The sequence below is a fragment of the Phalangium opilio genome, unplaced genomic scaffold, assembly GCF_054372755.1.
Source record: "Phalangium opilio isolate 3A_F unplaced genomic scaffold, DU_Popi_V2 ptg000013l_1, whole genome shotgun sequence".
NCBI classification, from domain to species: Eukaryota; Metazoa; Arthropoda; class Arachnida; order Opiliones; family Phalangiidae; genus Phalangium; species Phalangium opilio.
In genome coordinates this window covers 13,659,026-13,676,900 of record NW_028324148.1, presented here as the reverse complement: position 1 = coordinate 13,676,900, position 17,875 = coordinate 13,659,026, and the positions used below count along the sequence as shown (strand labels likewise).

Below are 17,875 nucleotides of genomic sequence, written 5' to 3'. Positions count from 1 at the left end.
TTTCCCTGACAATTTCGAAAATCCCAGACTTTTCCCTGACAATTTCAAAAATCCCTGACATTTCCCTGACAATTTCGAAAATCCCCGACATTTCCCGGACAATTTTGAAAACCCCCGACTTTTTCCCGACAATTTCAAAAATCCCTGACATTTCCCTGACAATTTCGAAAATCCCCGACATTTCCCGGACAATTTTGAAAACCCCCGACATTTCCCTGACAATTTTGAAATTCCCCGACTTTTCTAAGACAATTTTGAAAATTCAGGACTTTTCCCTGAACATTTAAAAAAAAAGGAAGTTCTCTTACCTTGAAGTCGCAAATGTAATACTCTTTGTTACTAATAGCGATATCGGAAGGTTCTCTCATATATTCGCTGCAGTCGAACCAGTGTAAAAGATCTCCAGTTTCGGCAATGACAAAGACCGTTGGACTCACGGAATCCACGGCTACAATGTGACCGTCGTTAGTAATGGCTAATCCAGCCACTATATCGATATAACGGATGGCTATCTTCTTGATAAAATGCCCAGTTTTGGTAAAGATTTGCATCCTCGAACGTTCATTACCACGATCGCAGATAACAAATTTACCAGTTTTGCGAATGACAGCCACCTGTCAAGTTCAATTTAGAAAAAATACCATGTTGCGTAAATTGATGTGTTAATTGGGGCCCAATAAAGGGAGAGCAGCGTGTAAATTAGATTGAAAATTTTGGTTATAAATAATGTATAAAAAAACCCTTTCATAAATTCATGTGCTATGTTTTGAGAAAAATAAAGAACTCCAATTCACGTGCTATGTTTTGAGAAATATAAAAAACTCCAATTCACGTGCTATGTTTTGAGAAATATAAAAAACTCCAATTCACGTGCTATGTTTTGAGAAATATATAAAACTCGTTCATAAATAAATGTGCTATGTTTTGAGAAAAATAAAGAACTCCAATTCACGTGCTATGTTTTGAGAAATATAAAAAACTCAAATTCACGTGCTATGTTTCGAGAAATATAAAAAACTCGTTCATAAATAAATGTACGTGCTATGTTTTGAGAAATCTAAAAAACTCGTTCATAAATAAATGTACGTGCTATGTTTTGAGAAATATAAAAAACTCGTTCATAAATAAATGTACGTGCTATGTTTTGAGAAATATAAAAAACCTTTCAAAAATTCATGTGTACTGTTTTGAAAAACATATAAACCTTTCATAAATTCATGTGCACTGTTTTGAGAAATATAAAAAATCTTTCATAAATTCATGTGCTATGTTTTGAGAAAAATAAAGAACTGCAATTCACGTGCTATGTTTTGAGAAATATAAAAAACTCAAATTCACGTGCTATCTTTTGAGAAAAATAAAGAACTCCAATTCACGTGCTATGTTTTGAGAAATATATAAAACTCGTTCATAAATAAATGTGCTATGTTTTGAGAAAAATAAAGAACTCCAATTCACGTGTTATGCTTTGAGAAAAATAAAGAACTCCAATTCACGTGTTATGCTTTGAGAAATATAAAAAACCCTTTCATAAATGCATATGCTCTGTTTTATGATGTAAGCATGCAATCAAACGGCCTGCAGGCTGCCTCTCCCCGTTTTTGAAACACTTTTCAATTTCCAAATAATTAAACGAACCAACTACTCAACTTTACACATTTTCAATCAATTAGTCAATTTTTATGGTAATTATAACATTAAATCCAACTATTCACAATTTGCAAAACGCGCCAGAAAAACATTTCACGGTTAAAAATGACTTAAAGATGAACTGACCTTTCTGGGGTACCATAGTTGACCTTCTTCCTTTCCAGGAACACCAAACTGTAGTTTAAACTCGCCAACTTTATCAAAAACTTGAATTCGATGATTATTAGTATCAGCCACGATAATTTCTTCTTCCAATCCGAGGCAAAAACCATGTGGTGAACTGAACTGGCTCTTTCCTGGTCCAAGCTGTCCAAATTTACACCTGAAAGATATAAAAGAACTACACTCAAGATTAAAAACAATTAAGTCTCGGCTGTGTTTTAATTCAATTAAATGACGCTAGATGTCCCTCATAGTCGAGGGGTGGAGTTAACTAAGTTTTAGTCCCGCCTCGTTAACTAGTTCTGATTGGTTCTTGCTACACCAAAATAGCAAGGGTAAAATTAGTGTAAGTCTCGGCTGTGTTTTAGTTCCATTAAATGCCGCTAGATGTACCTCATAGTCGGAGGGGTGGAGTTAACTAACTAGCCCGCGAAGTTTTAGCCCCGCCTCATTAACTAGTTCTGATTGGTTCCTGCCACACCAAAATGGTAAGAGTAAAATTGGTGTAAGTCTTGGCTGTGTTTTAGTTCAATTAAATGCCGCTAGATGTCCCTCATAGTCGAGGGGTGGAGTTAACTAACTGGCCCGCTAAGTTTTAGCCCCGCCCCGTGAACAAGTTCTGATTGGTTCCTGCCACACCAAAATGGCAAGGGTAAAATTGGTGTGGAGAAGATAACCAGCATGTTAAAAGGATTGTAAAGAAGGTATTGGTGGATGTGTAAAAATTATTTGAAATAAGTAAGAGCCACGTGACGAAAGAGAGGCGTGGTTCGAAGAAACCCAGTTCGTTTCAATTCAAAAACAGGGAATTTGCGGAATTGGCACTGCAATCTCGCGAAAAACATGGACTAGGTGTCCATTTGGAGACTTTGTATCTTGGCGTCACGTGGTGCCTATGACGTATTTCAAATGCTTTTTACCAAGCGCCGATGCCTACTTTACAGACCCTTTAAGTACGCCACGGGAGCCAACATATGCTTTAAGCAGCTAAATTTAATTCTTACCTTATTTGCATGGTGTTCAGTTTGTTTGAAGCATTTCTTGGTGGAGGATTGTAACTACAGGAAGATGATTGGCCTGACGTTGGAGTTACACCTAAAATGAAATAAAATAAAATAAAAAAACTATTTTGAAATGTCGTTCATCTATCTTTGGGCAAAATTTAGTAGGAAGGTACAAAAAATATTTAAGAAAAACTTATAGCGATTTCAAAAATTCAAATCGCAGAGAATTAGTGTTTTTAATATTTGTAATTTTTTTAGTTTAAAGGGTTATTGAATTTGAGGTTGCTGGTCTATATTGTATTTCACTACGAAAAGGTAATAAAACAACACGCTGAACTGCGAAATACGCCGTTTGCATAGCTTAAAGTGAGACACTACTATAAATAACATAATAACAATAAGTGATACACTATGGAGGGAATGTTTACGAACATTTTGCTTAATTACTTGGCCCCTGTTTGCTGTAAGAGCAAGCACTTACTATCGTTGGAAAGGGGACAAATAGGACTATAACATACTAAAAGGGCATCCCCGTACCTCTAATAGAAACAGAGTTATGAGCCTCCCAAGTTAAAGAACATTTCGCTCAATTACTCGGCCTCTGTTTACTGTAACTCCAAGTACTTAACATCGTTGTAAAGGGGACAGATAGGACTATAACATACTCGAAGGACATCCCCGTACCTCTAATAGAAACAGAGTTATGAGCCTCCAAAGTTAAAGAACATTTTGCTTAATTTCACTTCACGGACCCTGTTTGTAAACTTATTACAAGAATTGATTTTAAAATAAGTGCTGCTACTTCATGGAGAATAGTTTATTTAAAAACTAAAAATTAAAAATTATTTTCGGGAGCTTTCGAACCGTGGTTCTTCCTCAGCCGTACAAACTTAACTAAACTTAATACAAATTTCCCTGAATTTAAACTAAAAATTCCAAATTTCCCAGAGTTTTTGTCAACTATTTATTTCTGGAGTTTTCCAGCTTTGTATGAACCCTTCACCAAAGACCTAATGATGGACCCTTAAAGAAGAAGATTATCTGCTTATGGTTGAACCGACTGACCTCTAGATATGCCCAAATTGAGATTAACTCCGTTCAAAATTGGCGAGTCCAGTCCAGGGCTACAGATTCTCTGCGGCGTTGATGTCATACCGCTTGAGGAATTTTCACCCCTTGATCCGTTACCACCATTAAGCAAAGCGCCCAGAGCACTATCAGTTGGAGATTGTTGGATACTCCTCAATGTTGAAACAATCGGTTGACCTGTCGAATTCCTGGACTGCGATGATTGTTGACCAACGACAGAGTCCAAACCAGTCAAACCTATTTTTAGAATAAATACATTACGTTAATAACGAACGGGGGGTTGGGAAAACTTTCTGCAGAAGTTCTGTTATTTTGCTACTAAGATTGGACTCTATTACGTTAGTTTTACCAGGGATAGATTTAAGTTTAGAAGTAGGAATGGAGTCCAACGGTTAGTATTTACTTCAGTTATTCCGACTCATAGACCACCCAGTATAGAGCCCCTCCCTCCAACGCAAAACGAAAAGTTTAAATTATCTTATTGTCGGAAACACTTAAACTACGTTTTGATGACGTTGCTGACGGGGACAGCGAACAATACGTAATTCCTTTTTACCTCTGTCGCTATAACCAGCCGCCTCTTCTTTCATACCCCCCCCCCGTTCCGTGGAAGGGGGTCCGTCCGGGATTTTGACGCGCGCCCAAAATTACTCAGTTCTCCATTCCTACTTCTAAAATTAAATCTATCCCTGGTTTTACTTAATTTAACTGACTTAATTTCTAATATAATCTATCGTAAATTAAGTTTAAACGAGTCTATCAGCACCAAAGCTATTTTAACGATTTTACAACACGAGAAACGAAGCAATTAGACGGGTGTCTTTAATTAAACTGTAGAAACAATGTTAAAATAAATACTTTAAGCTCAAAACTCGATAGTTTAAAGTTTGAACCAAAAATGTTTCTAAAAAAACAAAGAAATTTCAAGCTAAATTCAAACTTTGCTATAAATGAAACCCTAAGCAATACTTAAAACAACTTAAGCCTCGGCTGTGGTTTAGTTTAAACAAATACCACTAGATGTCCCTCATAGTAGAGGGGTGGAGTTAACTGGCCCTCTAATCTTAGCAAATAGTCTAGTTTTAGCTCCGCCCTCGACTTTAACGAGTTCTGATTGGCTCCTGCAATTTTTGGCAACAGTAAAATTTGTGTGTAGAAGATTAGCAAGAATGTTAGTAGCAACACAAGAGCCGACATTTGCTTTAACCATTCCCAAAAACGGACCTAACATGAACTCTCAAAACTCGACAGCAATTTCAAACTAAATTCAAACTTTGCTGCAAATAAAACCCTAACCATTACTTAACCATTGCCAAAAACGGAACGGACCTAACATGAATCATAAGATGCCTTACCAAATAGAAACTAAATTAATTAAGTGAAAACTAAGCTACGCAATCAGATTTAAGCAATTAACCAAACAATAGCAATTTGCATGGTGCTGATAGTTAATTAAACACACGTTAAAAGCGAAAGGTACGTAGCAATTCTTACAAATTAACACTCGTTTTACACAAAGATAGAAATAAATAAATAAAAACAGGTTTTTGCCAAAAAATTCACAAAAGGAAAAAATACAGAGACACAAAAATTAATATTAAAAAAAAAAATTAAAAACGATTGAAAAAGATGAGATTGAGAAAATAGTGTTTGAGAAGCAATTAAAAATATTTGATTTTGGTTCAATTTTGCAAATCACTTTATTTGGTTTAAAATGTTTTAATTTTTTTACAGTCAAAAGAAATCACCCTTTAATTGAATTAAATTTAAGTGCCACGGATTTAAGTTCAGTTAATTAATTCTTAACATTAAAATAAATTAATTTTTTTTATATTTTTTAATTTTGGGAATTTAGCGGATTTAAATCTAATTATATTAATTAAACACGTTCCATTGGCACTAATTATTTAGTAACAAAATTTAAAATAAAAACGGGTGTGTTTATATATAATCGGAAATAAAAAAAAAAATTGGTTACAGTTGATTAAAATTGGTTTGAATTATTATTATTCCATGTTTGTTAATTAGCTAATTAACAATTAATCGAATTCGTTACTAATTAAATTACCGGTGGAACAAATTAAATGGTGAATTCCTTTTAGACATGTAAGTGAATTGAAGTAATTTATTTAAAGCGATTGTGCCAGTTTTGCTGCTCGTTTGTTTGGTCCGTGTGTAGCTACCGAATGTTTTAATTTAAACTTAATTTCATCTAATTGTCGTTAACTTTAAGTGATTTTTTTAATTGATTCTTCTACTAATTATAAGACCAATCTGCATAGTGTGAAACATAAGAGGAAATACAGTCTCGAATTATTTTAAAATTCAAATTAGTTAAATTAGATTTCATGGATAATTTTAAACTTGCACCTCCGACCAATCACGTAACGCCCCGCCTTCTTGCTAACAAAATTCTCGTCCAATGAAAGAAATTTAGAGCGAGATTTAGTATAAATTGCCTGAGTTCTGACGTCAATATTGGCGTGAGATATAGGGCGTGTCACGGGTGGAATTTTGTTAAGAAGGCAGGGCGTTACGCGATTGGCTGAAGGTGCAAATTTAAAATTACCCATTAAATCACAAATTTAACTAATTTGAATTTTAAAATAATGTTTCTCTATATGCAGATTGGTCTTATAATTAGTAGAAGAATCGATTAAAAAAAATACCGCTTATTTCCGTTTCACCCTCCCTTTAACACAGAACGTACGTGTGAACGAATTTTTCTCAAAAAATTTCAAAATTCTCCGTAAAATTATATGTTGTGTTTATAATATGCAATTCAAATTATGCATATTAATGTCTTTAACGACAATTTGACGGAAAAATGTTAATTTAAATTAACATAATTGTTTCTTGATAAACGCCTCATAGATGGCGCCTTGAACGAAAAATCTATGACTGTTAGGTCAACCGTAATTAAATTGACCGATATCGCAAGAAAACTGGTACAACCGCTTATCAATATTGCATTTTTTTATGTATCGCTAACATAAGAATCGACTATATACTTCCCAATCTCATCTCGTTAAACATTAATTGAAATTATAATGTTTCAAAGTCCGAGTACGTAATTAAAAAAAAATAATTAAATCTAAGTATTAATGAATGAATTAATTAGTTAATTAGATCTAGTAGCCTGTAAGGTACGTTAATATGCAAAATATGAAATATTTTTCGTAAACAAGAGTAAATTCAGAAATAACAAAAAGAAATATTTTTTAAAGAATCAAAGAAAGGGTTACGATTGCAAAAAAAATATGAATTTAAGTAAAATTAACGTTATTATTAATTATTTAGCTAACTCGGTTAGTTTTTCTATGTTAGTATTTAAGGATTGCTTCAATTGGAAAAGTAAAATAAAACCATGTGCATTGCATTTTCAGTGAATTATGGGAGGAGATTTGGCTCAGCCAATCATAATTATGTCCTAAATGTGTCCAATCAAAACTGTTGTTAAAAGTTCGCATCTATCTGCATTTAGACTGAATATTGGTAGGAGACTTAAGGCTACAAACGCCTGGTTGGTTCTTAGCCAATCAGAAAGCTGGCCTTTTAAGTCTCTTAAAACTCGCGTCCAATCAGAAGGCTGGCCTTTCAAATCTCCTAAAACCTTCGGCCAATCAGAAGGGTGGCCTTTCAATCTCCTAAAGCCTTCGGCCAATCAGAAGGGTGGCCTTTCAATCTCCTAAAGCCTTCGGCCAATCAGAAGGGTGGCCATTTCAATCTCCTAAAACCCTCGTCCAATCAGAAGGCTAGCCTTAAGGTCTCCTAAAACCCGCGTCCAATCAGAAGGCTAGCCTTAAGGTCTCCTAAAACCCACGTCCAATCAGAAGGCTAGCCTTAAGGTCTCCTAAAACCCGCGTCCAATCAGAAGGCTGGCCTTTTAGTCTCCTACAACCCCTGTCCAATCATAATTGTCGATAAAGTTGGCACCTCCCAAAAACGCATTCATCATTACACTGAGATGTTAATTCGCAAATGCACATGGTAATATTTTCTTAATGAAGTTTTGTACTAATTAAAATTAAACGTACTGATTAGTTTTATAAATTTAATAAAGGTGAATAGAATAACTATATACTAATTAATGAATATCATATATAATAGAAGAAAATAAAGGGATAATTAACCGCTAGATTATGAATTAATTGCCTTGATCGTTAAATGATTTAAATTGCAATTTTTCTTAATTTTAATTTTGCTCAAAAAACAACAAAATTGGACAAAAATTTCCCAAATTAATTTGCAAAAACCAGCGCAACTTGCACCTTAAGAAAACAATGTACATTTTGCACGAATCAAAATTGAGCATTTTTAAGCGTGCAAAATACAAAAATTGCGTGATAATGAAGACTAATCTGTAATTTTTTTCAATAATTTGCAAATGAAACGAAATTATCGCCCCAGCCAATCAAATCACTGCTGTACGTTCTTAAGTTCCAACCCATTTAAACCACGCCCTAAAGATGGCGACGCGCATGAGTCATGACACGTTGGTTTAAAAGATTTTAACAAAAAATTGTGAAATTAACGCTGATCTTAAGGAAATTTGTTCAATTTTGCGTTTTTGTGTATTAATTAAGACCAAATTTAAATAATAATTAACTAAAGACAGCTGTACTTTTAGTGTGCAAATCAAAATTAACAAAAAAAATATCCTCACTTAATGTGCATCAAATTAAAAAAAAAAAAAAAAATACTGAAACAGACTAGAAAATATTTGTGTAAAATGCAAAAAAAAAATTTATCGGCAACACATTAATTGTTGCTAATCGAATTAACAGAAGAAATTGGTTAAACTCCGTTACTAATTGTATATACGGTTGGTTGGTTAGTTAGTTATAAGGCAATTTTCATGTAATTGTATTATTATCATTATCATCAATATGGAGTCTCGTTAACGTAAAGCGCAAGTTTTGGTGGTGGACTGCTTGTTTTTTAGGAGTTTTGGAAATTCATGAAGTGCAGCTCAATATTTTGGCTTGGCTTACATTTTGGAATGCCATTTTTGTCTAAAGGTCACATTTTGACCCTCTTTGTCATGAAAGTCTAATATTGTCATATTTCGACCATAGGCTGTATTATTATTGGGTAAAATGGCATTTTCCCTAAATAATTTATCGTAACATTTTGTTATGTTACGTTAAGTTGTTCAATAAATTTTGACAACATTCTAATCAACTTCTGATTAAAGTTGTGTGCCATTTCCCAATTACAATTTGCTGTTACAAATTATTACCTAATTTTAATCCGAGTTTTCACTTAACGACTACGTTAAATTTTGAACTGACTGGTTACAGATTCCGACAAATGATGTCAAAATTGACCTCGCACCGGTCAAATTTTCCCCCAAAACACTAAAGCAACCCTTGACCCTTATTAACTGACCCTGATTCAGCCCTTTCGCCTTCAAAACTCACAAAACTTGCCAATTCGTTAATCAACCTTCGACAAGCCCCATTTCCACCGAACCCCAAATTTTTGTCCACCTAAAAACTTGCACTTCAAAAACAATTGGTTGGGGCATAATTTCATCCCCCCTTAGGTAAACAGCTTCGTCTCTACGTACTTTAATTCGTACGAACTCAAAATAAAAAAAAAAATTGAAATTAAAATGAACTAAAAAAAAAAAGGAAAAAATGTAAACACGATTTGGGTGTAAATGGCCCTGGAACTGAGCTTCATTGTTTGTTTAAATTTTTGGAGGTGAAAGATTTAATTGTTTATTTATTTGTTTGTTTGTTTAGATATAGGCATTTGTTTTTTATTTTTGAGTTTGTCGCAAAAATTTTATTTCTATCATATTACGAGCGACCCGTTAAAAGTTTTGGCTATTTGGTCTAACATTGGCGTGTCCACCCTAAAACGCCTGCCTTATTTTTTTTCGTTTTTAAGTTTCAAAACATGTTCTTAATTTTCAAAACATGTTTTTAATCTTCAAAACATGTTTTTAATTTTCAAAACATGTTTTTAATTTTCAAAACATGTTTTTAATTTTCAAAACATGTTTTTAATTTTCAAAACATGTTTTTAATTTTCAAAACATGTTTTTAATTTTCGAAACATGTTTTTTTTTATTTTCAAAACATGTTTTTTTATTTTCAAAACATGTTTTTTTATTTTCAAAACATGTTTTTTTTTTATTTTCGAAACATGTTTTTTTATTTTCAAAACATGTTTTTTTATTTTCAAAACATGTTTTTTTATTTTCAAAACATGTTTTTTTTTCTTTACGTTGCTCTAAGATATTAACCACCACAACCTCAAATAGGGATGGTTAAGCACCATTTTCTCACACTGTCGGGGTATAAACACCGTAAATGCAGGGCTACATTATTCGTTTAAAATTTTAAAATCATGGAGTACCAATCATGGCAGTGTTATCATGAAGTAAAGGCTCAGTTTGTTAAATGATTAATAACAGATGGCGCCACATTTGGGCGTCGAATGCTAGCTACACGTTCACCTACTCAGTGACGTCATAAAATCATTTATCTACAATATTCTCCGTTGACAGTGAAGTATGTCAGAAACGAAGCTTACAAATTACAGTGGACAGAGAGCGCCACGGTATGGTGTCGTCTGCTAAGCTACACATTCACCTACTCGGAGAAATGTCTTGTAACGTAGCAAGGACGTAACCCAAGGCTTAGAGACCCAAGTTTTGACAAAAATAAGCTTTTAACATCTACATAAGCAAGTATTTCGAACTTAAGCAGACGACGGAAGCACCACGCGCTATTGGTTTACCCTAGCAAACTCGTGATCAAATTTTTAGAGACGTTGGTTAATTTCTCACCAATCTAACCTTCAAATATAACCGGTAACATTTATGTAAGCCAGTATTTCTAACAAACGATCCAGCTTAAGCAGACGACGGAAGCACCACGTGTTAATGCTTTAAATTTAAAGTATGCCTTCATAACACAGCAATTACTGTATTCCTAACCATTTTTCACTAGCATTCAATGATTTTAAAATAGTTAGCGCATCTGCAACTACTTGTGTTACCCCCGAGATGTCAAAAAAAAAAAAAAAAATTCATTAACACAAAAAATTAATTGTAAAAAAAAAAAAAAAAAAGGTTAAGGTTCAAGTTCCAGAAAATTCCACACCAGCTCAAAAAAAATTAAAGAGAGAAACTTATTTGATACAGCGCGCGCGCCATCTACTAAAGTTCAATGAAACCAGAGAACCCGTAATAATTTCAAATTTTAACGTCAGATGGCGCCACTTTGCTCGAATTGTAATTTAACTCGGAAAAAAAAAAATAGATCAGAAATTGGTTTTTAAGAAAAATAAGTAAAAAGAAAACCACTGCTAAACACGGGAAGGAAAATCCGTAAATTATTTCAAATTAAAACGACAGATGGCGCCACTTAAGAATCGAATTAAATCCAAAAAAATTTGAAAAAAAAAATTTGAAAGAAAAAAAAAAACTACGCAGAACCGTAAGTTACTTCGGTAAAACTACGATACGAAAAAGCTAAACTAATAAAAGAAAGAATCAAAAAATTTCCCACCACTTAGCGAAACAGAGCCCATGTTGGCGAGAACAGAAAGATTGTTGAAGGCGTTAATCTGCGCTGTCATGTCATCGGTGCAAGTAAGAAGGTCCGATAAGATGAGAGGGTGACTTAGGTTAGTGGCCGTTGATCCGGCGTGCATTTGAGGACTTCCTGGCGTGGCTCGTCCTCCCACAATCGAGTTAGCGGCGTCATTAACGTCGTGAGAGCCATTTCCGCTTTCGGCCGCCATATTGGCTAACTGAGTAAGATTGTACTGAGCCACGACGTTGTTGGTCAAATCCATATCGAGGGAAGGAACGGAGCCCGAATCGGGACTTAGGACGCCAACGGGTAAAGCAAAGTGATCGCTGTCAAAGGAAGAGGTGGAGTGTAAAGGAGAGGCCGCCCCCTGGTGGTGATTGTAGTTGTGATGACCATTGTTGCTGTGGTTCCCGTTTATGTGATGGCCGCTGCTAGAATTTGTGTTGTTAAGCATTCTGAAATGATAATAATAACAACACCAAAAACATTGGCGTTATTTGAAGGTCTTACAACTTACAACCATTTTCATAGTAATTTGGTCAAAAAATTGCACTATTATTAGATTAAATTAGCCTCGGTTTAATTTCAACGCATCTTATTCGCGATACAACTGCCAAGGCTTAGGAAAGCCTTATCTAATCCCCTTATCTCTAACACGTTAGTAAACCCTAACTCGATGCAACATGGCATCTAAGACAAACTAGCGAGGTGCAATTTGGTATAAAAATTGTTTGCACTATTATTAGATTTAATTCGCCACGGTTTAATTTCAACGCATCTTATTCGCGATACAACTGCCAAGGCTTAGAAAAGCCTTATCTAATCCCCTTATCTCTAACACATTAGTTAACCCTAACTCGATACAACATGGCATCTAAGCCAAACTAGTGAGGTGCAATTTGGTGCACTATTATTAGATTTAATTCACCCCGGTTTTATTTCAATGCATCTTATTCGCGATATCACTGCCAAGGCTTAGAAAAAAGTTCTTACACCTTACAACCATTTTCATAGTAATTTGGTCTAAAAATTGCACTATTATTAGACTCAATTCGCCACGGTTTAATTTCAATGCATCTTATTCGCGATATCACCGCCAAGGCTTAGGAGAGCCATATCAAATCCCCTTACCTCCAACACGTTGTTAGTTAACACAACTTGAAAACACGCCCCGTTTTTTTACCGAAAGTTTAAACTCAGTTATGTTAAAAATTTCCAATTTAATTAATGCTCTAAGTTTAATTTAGGCCTTGGCTAATTAATTGAAGTACTATAAAACTACAGTTAACAATTGAAAATCTATTAGGCTTTAAAACAGCATCCAAATATCGAGGGTTAAGCTAAAAACACAAGTTAAACACGCCCCTTCTATCCCCAAAAACGGTTTTAACTTCCTTATCTACAATCAAAGTTACGTAAACGTGCTAGATTGAGGTAAAGTGGTACATTACCCAAACATGGAAACGGAGGTTGATTCGTTGGATTCAGTTGGTGAGAGAGTGGAAGGGGGTTGCTGGTTGTGCGACTTTTGCTTGAGTGCGCCAAAATACTTGGAGACAGCTTCTTCAAACCTGACGGCGTCACTTTCAAATCGAATTTCAACGTTCAAATCCGGTTTCGGCGTGTTGTTAATGAGATAAAGAAGCTGAGATCCAACCAGCTACAATAACAACGAAAAAGAATATTCCCCATATTTAGTAACTATCAAACCCAACCCATTTAATCAGTTTCGGTTCAGTTCAATACTGACATTTTTGAGCGAAAGTACTTCAATGGTGTTGCCGTGCTTGAGCAGTCTTTCGGAGAACTTGCAAGCGTCGTCAATCTTCTCTATCGTTTTTTCTACCGACTGGAACGTATCCATAATGCGAAGCTCTTGACGAGAATGAATCTCTTCTAGTTCCTCCAACAATTTTTCCAAACGGTGTTCCAAAACGGCTTTGTAGCTTTGAAACGTTTCCTGCAAAAGTAGAACGCGATATTTGCAGCCTTTCTAACACATAATTTCTTCGAACAAACGTCGCTAAGTAGAAGGGAATGTTTCCGGAACTACACTGCTTTGTACTAGTTTTGGTAAGTCGAATTGAATGTTTGCTAAACTAAACTCTTTCGCACAATTTTGGACAATAGCAAGGAATGTTTGTTAAACATGATTTATCCGAAAAAACATCGATAAGTAGAAGGGAATGTTTGCAGAACAACACTTTGTACAAATTTCGATATAAGTCGAACTGAATGTTTGCTAATCTGAACTCTTTCGCACAATTTTGTACAACAGAAAGGAATGTTTGCTAAACATGATTTCTCCGAAAAACAGTCGATAAATAGAAGGCAGGCCTGATACTCTCCTGCACCCAAAAAATAAGTGACGGAAGTGACTAAAAATTTTAAAAAAAGTGACTAAAAAGTGACTTAAATAAAAACATTTTAAGGTTGAAAAACTGCCCTACTGGGGTCCTAACATATGTAGAACGTAACACTTGATCTGATTCACTTTGTATTTATACTAGGGGTGTGCGAATAGCACATTTTGGGTATCAAACCGGTTACCGAATACCAAAAACGTTTCCTTATCAAATACCGAATCGAATAGTTTATTCCAAATCAAATACCGAATAGTTAGGCCTATAAGATTAATCGCGACTAGTTAAGTCTAGTATTCGCGAATAGTTAACCCTAATACTCGTGAATATTAGGCTTGACTATTTGCAATTAATCGGTTAGTAACCCTAATATTCGCAAGGAGAAAAATATTTTGAAGCTCCTAAATTTCAAAGTACCTATCCTAATTGGTGGCCAAGTATATCTGAAAATTTCCTAGGCACTTGCTGCTAGTTTTTGATGGGAGACAAATAAAATTGGGACAGGAGCGAGATCTCTACGGCTCCCAGAAAACAATTTGGTTTAGTTAAGTACACTTCCAACTAAACAAAAACTTAAGTCTAAGGAAAGGAACTGTGCCTTTTTGTGTTTAGAACTTTAGACGATTGAAATATACTAAGTTGTTAGCAAAGATTTAGAATTCAAATATCAAAATACTGAAAATTTCAAAAAAAAGTGACAAATAGTGACTAATTTCAGAAAAAAAGTGACTTTAGTGACTAATTTCAGAAAAAGTGACTTTTAGTGACTGAATTTAAAAAAAGTGACTTTTAGTGACAAAAGTGACTCAGTATCAGGCCTGAGAAGGGCATGTTTGCAGAACAACACTGCTTTGTACTAATTTCGGTAAGTCGAATTGAGTGTTTGCTAATCTGAATTCTTTCGCACAATTTTGCACAACAGAAATGAATGTTTGCTAAACATGATTTCTCCGAAAAAACTTCGTTAAGTAGAAGGGAATGCTTGCAGAACTACACTTGTAAGTACAAATTTCGCTAAGAAGATTTGAATGTTTGCTAAACTATAAACTCTTTCGCACAATCGCAATGTTTTCTAAACATGATTTCTTCGATCAAACATCGACAAGTAGAAGGGAATGCTAAACTAAACTTCTACATACAAACATCAGTAAGTTGAATTGAATGTTTGCTAAACTAAACTCTCGTACAATTGCAATGTTTTCTAAACATGATTTCTTCAAACGAACATCGACAAGTGCAGTGAATGTGTGCTGAGCTAAACTTTAACATACAAACGTCGGTAAGTTGAATTGAACGTTTGCAGAATTACACTTCTATGCACAAACGTCGGTTAGTCGAACTGAATGTTTGCAGAACTACACTTTGCACAAATTTCGGTAATAAGAACTGAATGTATACCAAACTCAATTCTTTCGCACAGTTGCAATGTTTTCTAAACATGATTCCTTCAAACCAAACATCGAGAAGTGCAGTGAATGTGTGCTGAACTAAACTTTAACATACAAACGTCGGTAAGTTGAACGTTTGAACAATTACACTTCTATGCACAAACGTCGGTAAGTTGAATTGAACGTTTGCAGAATTACACTTCTTTGTACAAACGCCGGTTAGTCGAACTGAATGTTTGCAGAACTGCACTTCTCTGTACTAATTTCGGGAATAAGAATTGAATTTTTGCTAAACTCAACTCTTTCGCACAAATTTCGGTCAATAGAAAGTAATGTTCGTCGATAAGTAGAAGGCAATGTTTGCTAAACTAAACTTCTCTGTACAAACGTCGGTAAGTCAAATTAAATGTTTGCAGAACTACAACACTTCTTTGTAAAAATTTCAGTAAGAAGAATGAAATGTTTGCTAAACTAAACTTTTTCGTACAACTTAAGTAGAATTCAACGTCTGCAAAACTAAAAACAAAATTTTTGTTCAAATGTTGGTAAACAGAAGGGAATATTAGCAAATCTAAATGTCTTCGCAAAAATTTCGGTACCAAAGGGAATGTTTGCAAATCGAAACAAACGTCAGTAAGTAGAACTGAATGTCTGCAAAACTCAACTTCTTTGTACAAATATCGGTAAGCAGAAGGAAATGTTTGCAGAACTACAATACTTTGTACAAATTTCGGTAAGAAGAAGGGAATGTTTGCAGAACTACAATTCTTTGTACAAATTTCGGTAAGAAGAAGGGAATGTTTGCAGAACTACAATTCTTTGTACAAATTTCGGTAAGAAGAAGGGAATGTTTGCAGAACTACAATTCTTTGTACAAATTTCGGCAAGAAGAAGGGAATGTTTGCAGAACTACAATTCTTTGTACAAATTTCGGTAAGAAGAAGGGAATGTTTGCAGAACTACAATTCTTTGTACAAATTTCGGCAAGAAGAAGGGAATGTTTGCAGAACTACAATTCTTTGTACAAATTTCGGCAAGAAGAAGGGAATGTTTCCAGAACTACAATTCTTTGTACAAATTTCGGCAAGAAGAAGGGAATGTTTGCAGAACTACAATTCTTTGTACAAATTTCGGTAAGAAGAAGGGAATGTTTGCAGAACTACAATTCTTTGTACAAATTTCGGTAAGAAGAAGGGAATGTTTGCAGAACTACAATTCTTTGTACAAATTTTGGTAAGAAGAATTAAAATTTTGTTAACTAAACTTTCACAAAAAAATTTCCTTCTATAGAAGGAAATGTTTGCTAAACTTAACTTCTCTGCACAAATGTCGGCGCACAAACGTCAATAACCAGAGACCCAAACAATTACCGAAACACATTCAATGGTCAACATACCTTAATGAGACTCCTGGCATCATCTCGCTGCTGTTCTAGGTCCGACAATGAGGTTTGCAGCATACTAGTGGCTTCTTCGCAGAAATCAACTTTCCCCCTGCTCTCAGCCATTAAGTTTTCAAGCTCTTCTCGTTGCTTGGGTTCGGCATCGGCCGCCCTTTCGTATCTATGTTCGGGTTGCGTGTGCTCGGTTACCAAGCACTCGTTGCACACGGGAATTTGGCAAGTGAAGCAAAAATACTTCATGGGTTCACCTACAATCAAAAGACAAGTTTGCACTGAAAGCAAAAGCTGTTAACAACGATGCAAAAATATGCTTCAGAGATGGCGCGCTTTAGTTTAACATTGGAATTAAAGGATTCGGTATTGGTTTGTTAAGAAAAAATACTGACCAGGATGTGTGCTGCAAGTGATAGGTTTATGGATGGCAACTATTTTGTTGTCGTTATTGCTATCGCCACCATCTCCCGCCGCTTCAGCATTCTTCTTGCTAAGCTTCATCTCCTCAAAAGTGACCACCTGCAACAAAGCCCTACTTAAGTACTCAAGGCGCAAGCGTGATAAAGCAATACCTAACCTCCCTGAATTATCTAACAAAAGTTATAATAAGCGTAGTAATGATTCTTACTTTGTGATTTTCGAAACACCTCATAAACTGATGGGCTGTAACACAGTTGGGGCACAAAAAATTGGCACAATCACTGCATCTGGCAACTGCTTTCTCTTTAGCCTTGCAACTCGTGCACACGATCAACATGCTTTCAATGGCCGACATCTCCAACTGGTTGCACAGCACATAGTCCAACGGTAAACCCTGTACACCTTTCGCGTTACTAATCTGAAATTAAACAAACAAAAAAAAATTGCAAGCATTGTAACGAGAAGCAGCGCCATCTTGAGAGTGATCCAGAGACGCGGAATAGCCGGGTTAAAGATGAAAATGGATTGATTAGCTATTCTTGAGATGATAGCCCCAATTATGGCCGATTCATATTTCATACTCATTTACAGTCTTGTTATAGCTTTAGGAAAACCAATTTCCCACATATATTCCAGGGTTTTCCCCCACACATTGTCCCCGAAATTTCCAGGGTTTTTCCCCCACACATTGTCCCCGAATTTTCCAGGTTTTTCCCCACACATTTTCCCCGAAATTTCCAGGGTTTTCCCCCACACATTGTCCCCGAATTTTCCAGGTTTTTCCCCACACATTGTCCCCGAAATTTCCAGGGTTTTTCCCCCACACATTGTCCCCGAAATTTCCAGGTTT

The 17,875-nt window shown here is 35.2% G+C and overlaps 1 protein-coding gene across 6 annotated transcripts in view; it reads right to left on the bottom strand.

Moving 5' to 3' along the window:
- The window catches only part of mei-P26 (E3 ubiquitin-protein ligase meiotic P26), a 38,947-nt gene that overhangs the window by 12,277 nt on the left and 8,795 nt on the right, over positions 1 to 17,875 (bottom strand). For all 6 annotated transcript variants that reach the window (XR_016381349.1, XR_016381350.1, XR_016381351.1 and 3 more), the window contains exons 3-12: positions 17,234 to 17,443; positions 16,998 to 17,124; positions 16,606 to 16,859; positions 13,209 to 13,418; positions 12,910 to 13,118; positions 11,432 to 11,913; positions 3,882 to 4,142; positions 2,817 to 2,907; positions 1,777 to 1,972; positions 309 to 614 (exon numbers count right to left, since the gene is read on the bottom strand). Coding sequence is in view for 2 of the 6 variants with exons in the window: in XM_089864698.1 (XP_089720824.1) it covers positions 309 to 614; positions 1,777 to 1,972; positions 2,817 to 2,907; positions 3,882 to 4,142; positions 11,432 to 11,913; positions 12,910 to 13,118; positions 13,209 to 13,418; positions 16,606 to 16,859; positions 16,998 to 17,124; positions 17,234 to 17,443 (2,346 nt within the window). In the remaining 4 variants the exon portion in view is untranslated. The remainder of the gene's footprint in view (positions 1 to 308; positions 615 to 1,776; positions 1,973 to 2,816; positions 2,908 to 3,881; positions 4,143 to 11,431; positions 11,914 to 12,909; positions 13,119 to 13,208; positions 13,419 to 16,605; positions 16,860 to 16,997; positions 17,125 to 17,233; positions 17,444 to 17,875) is intronic.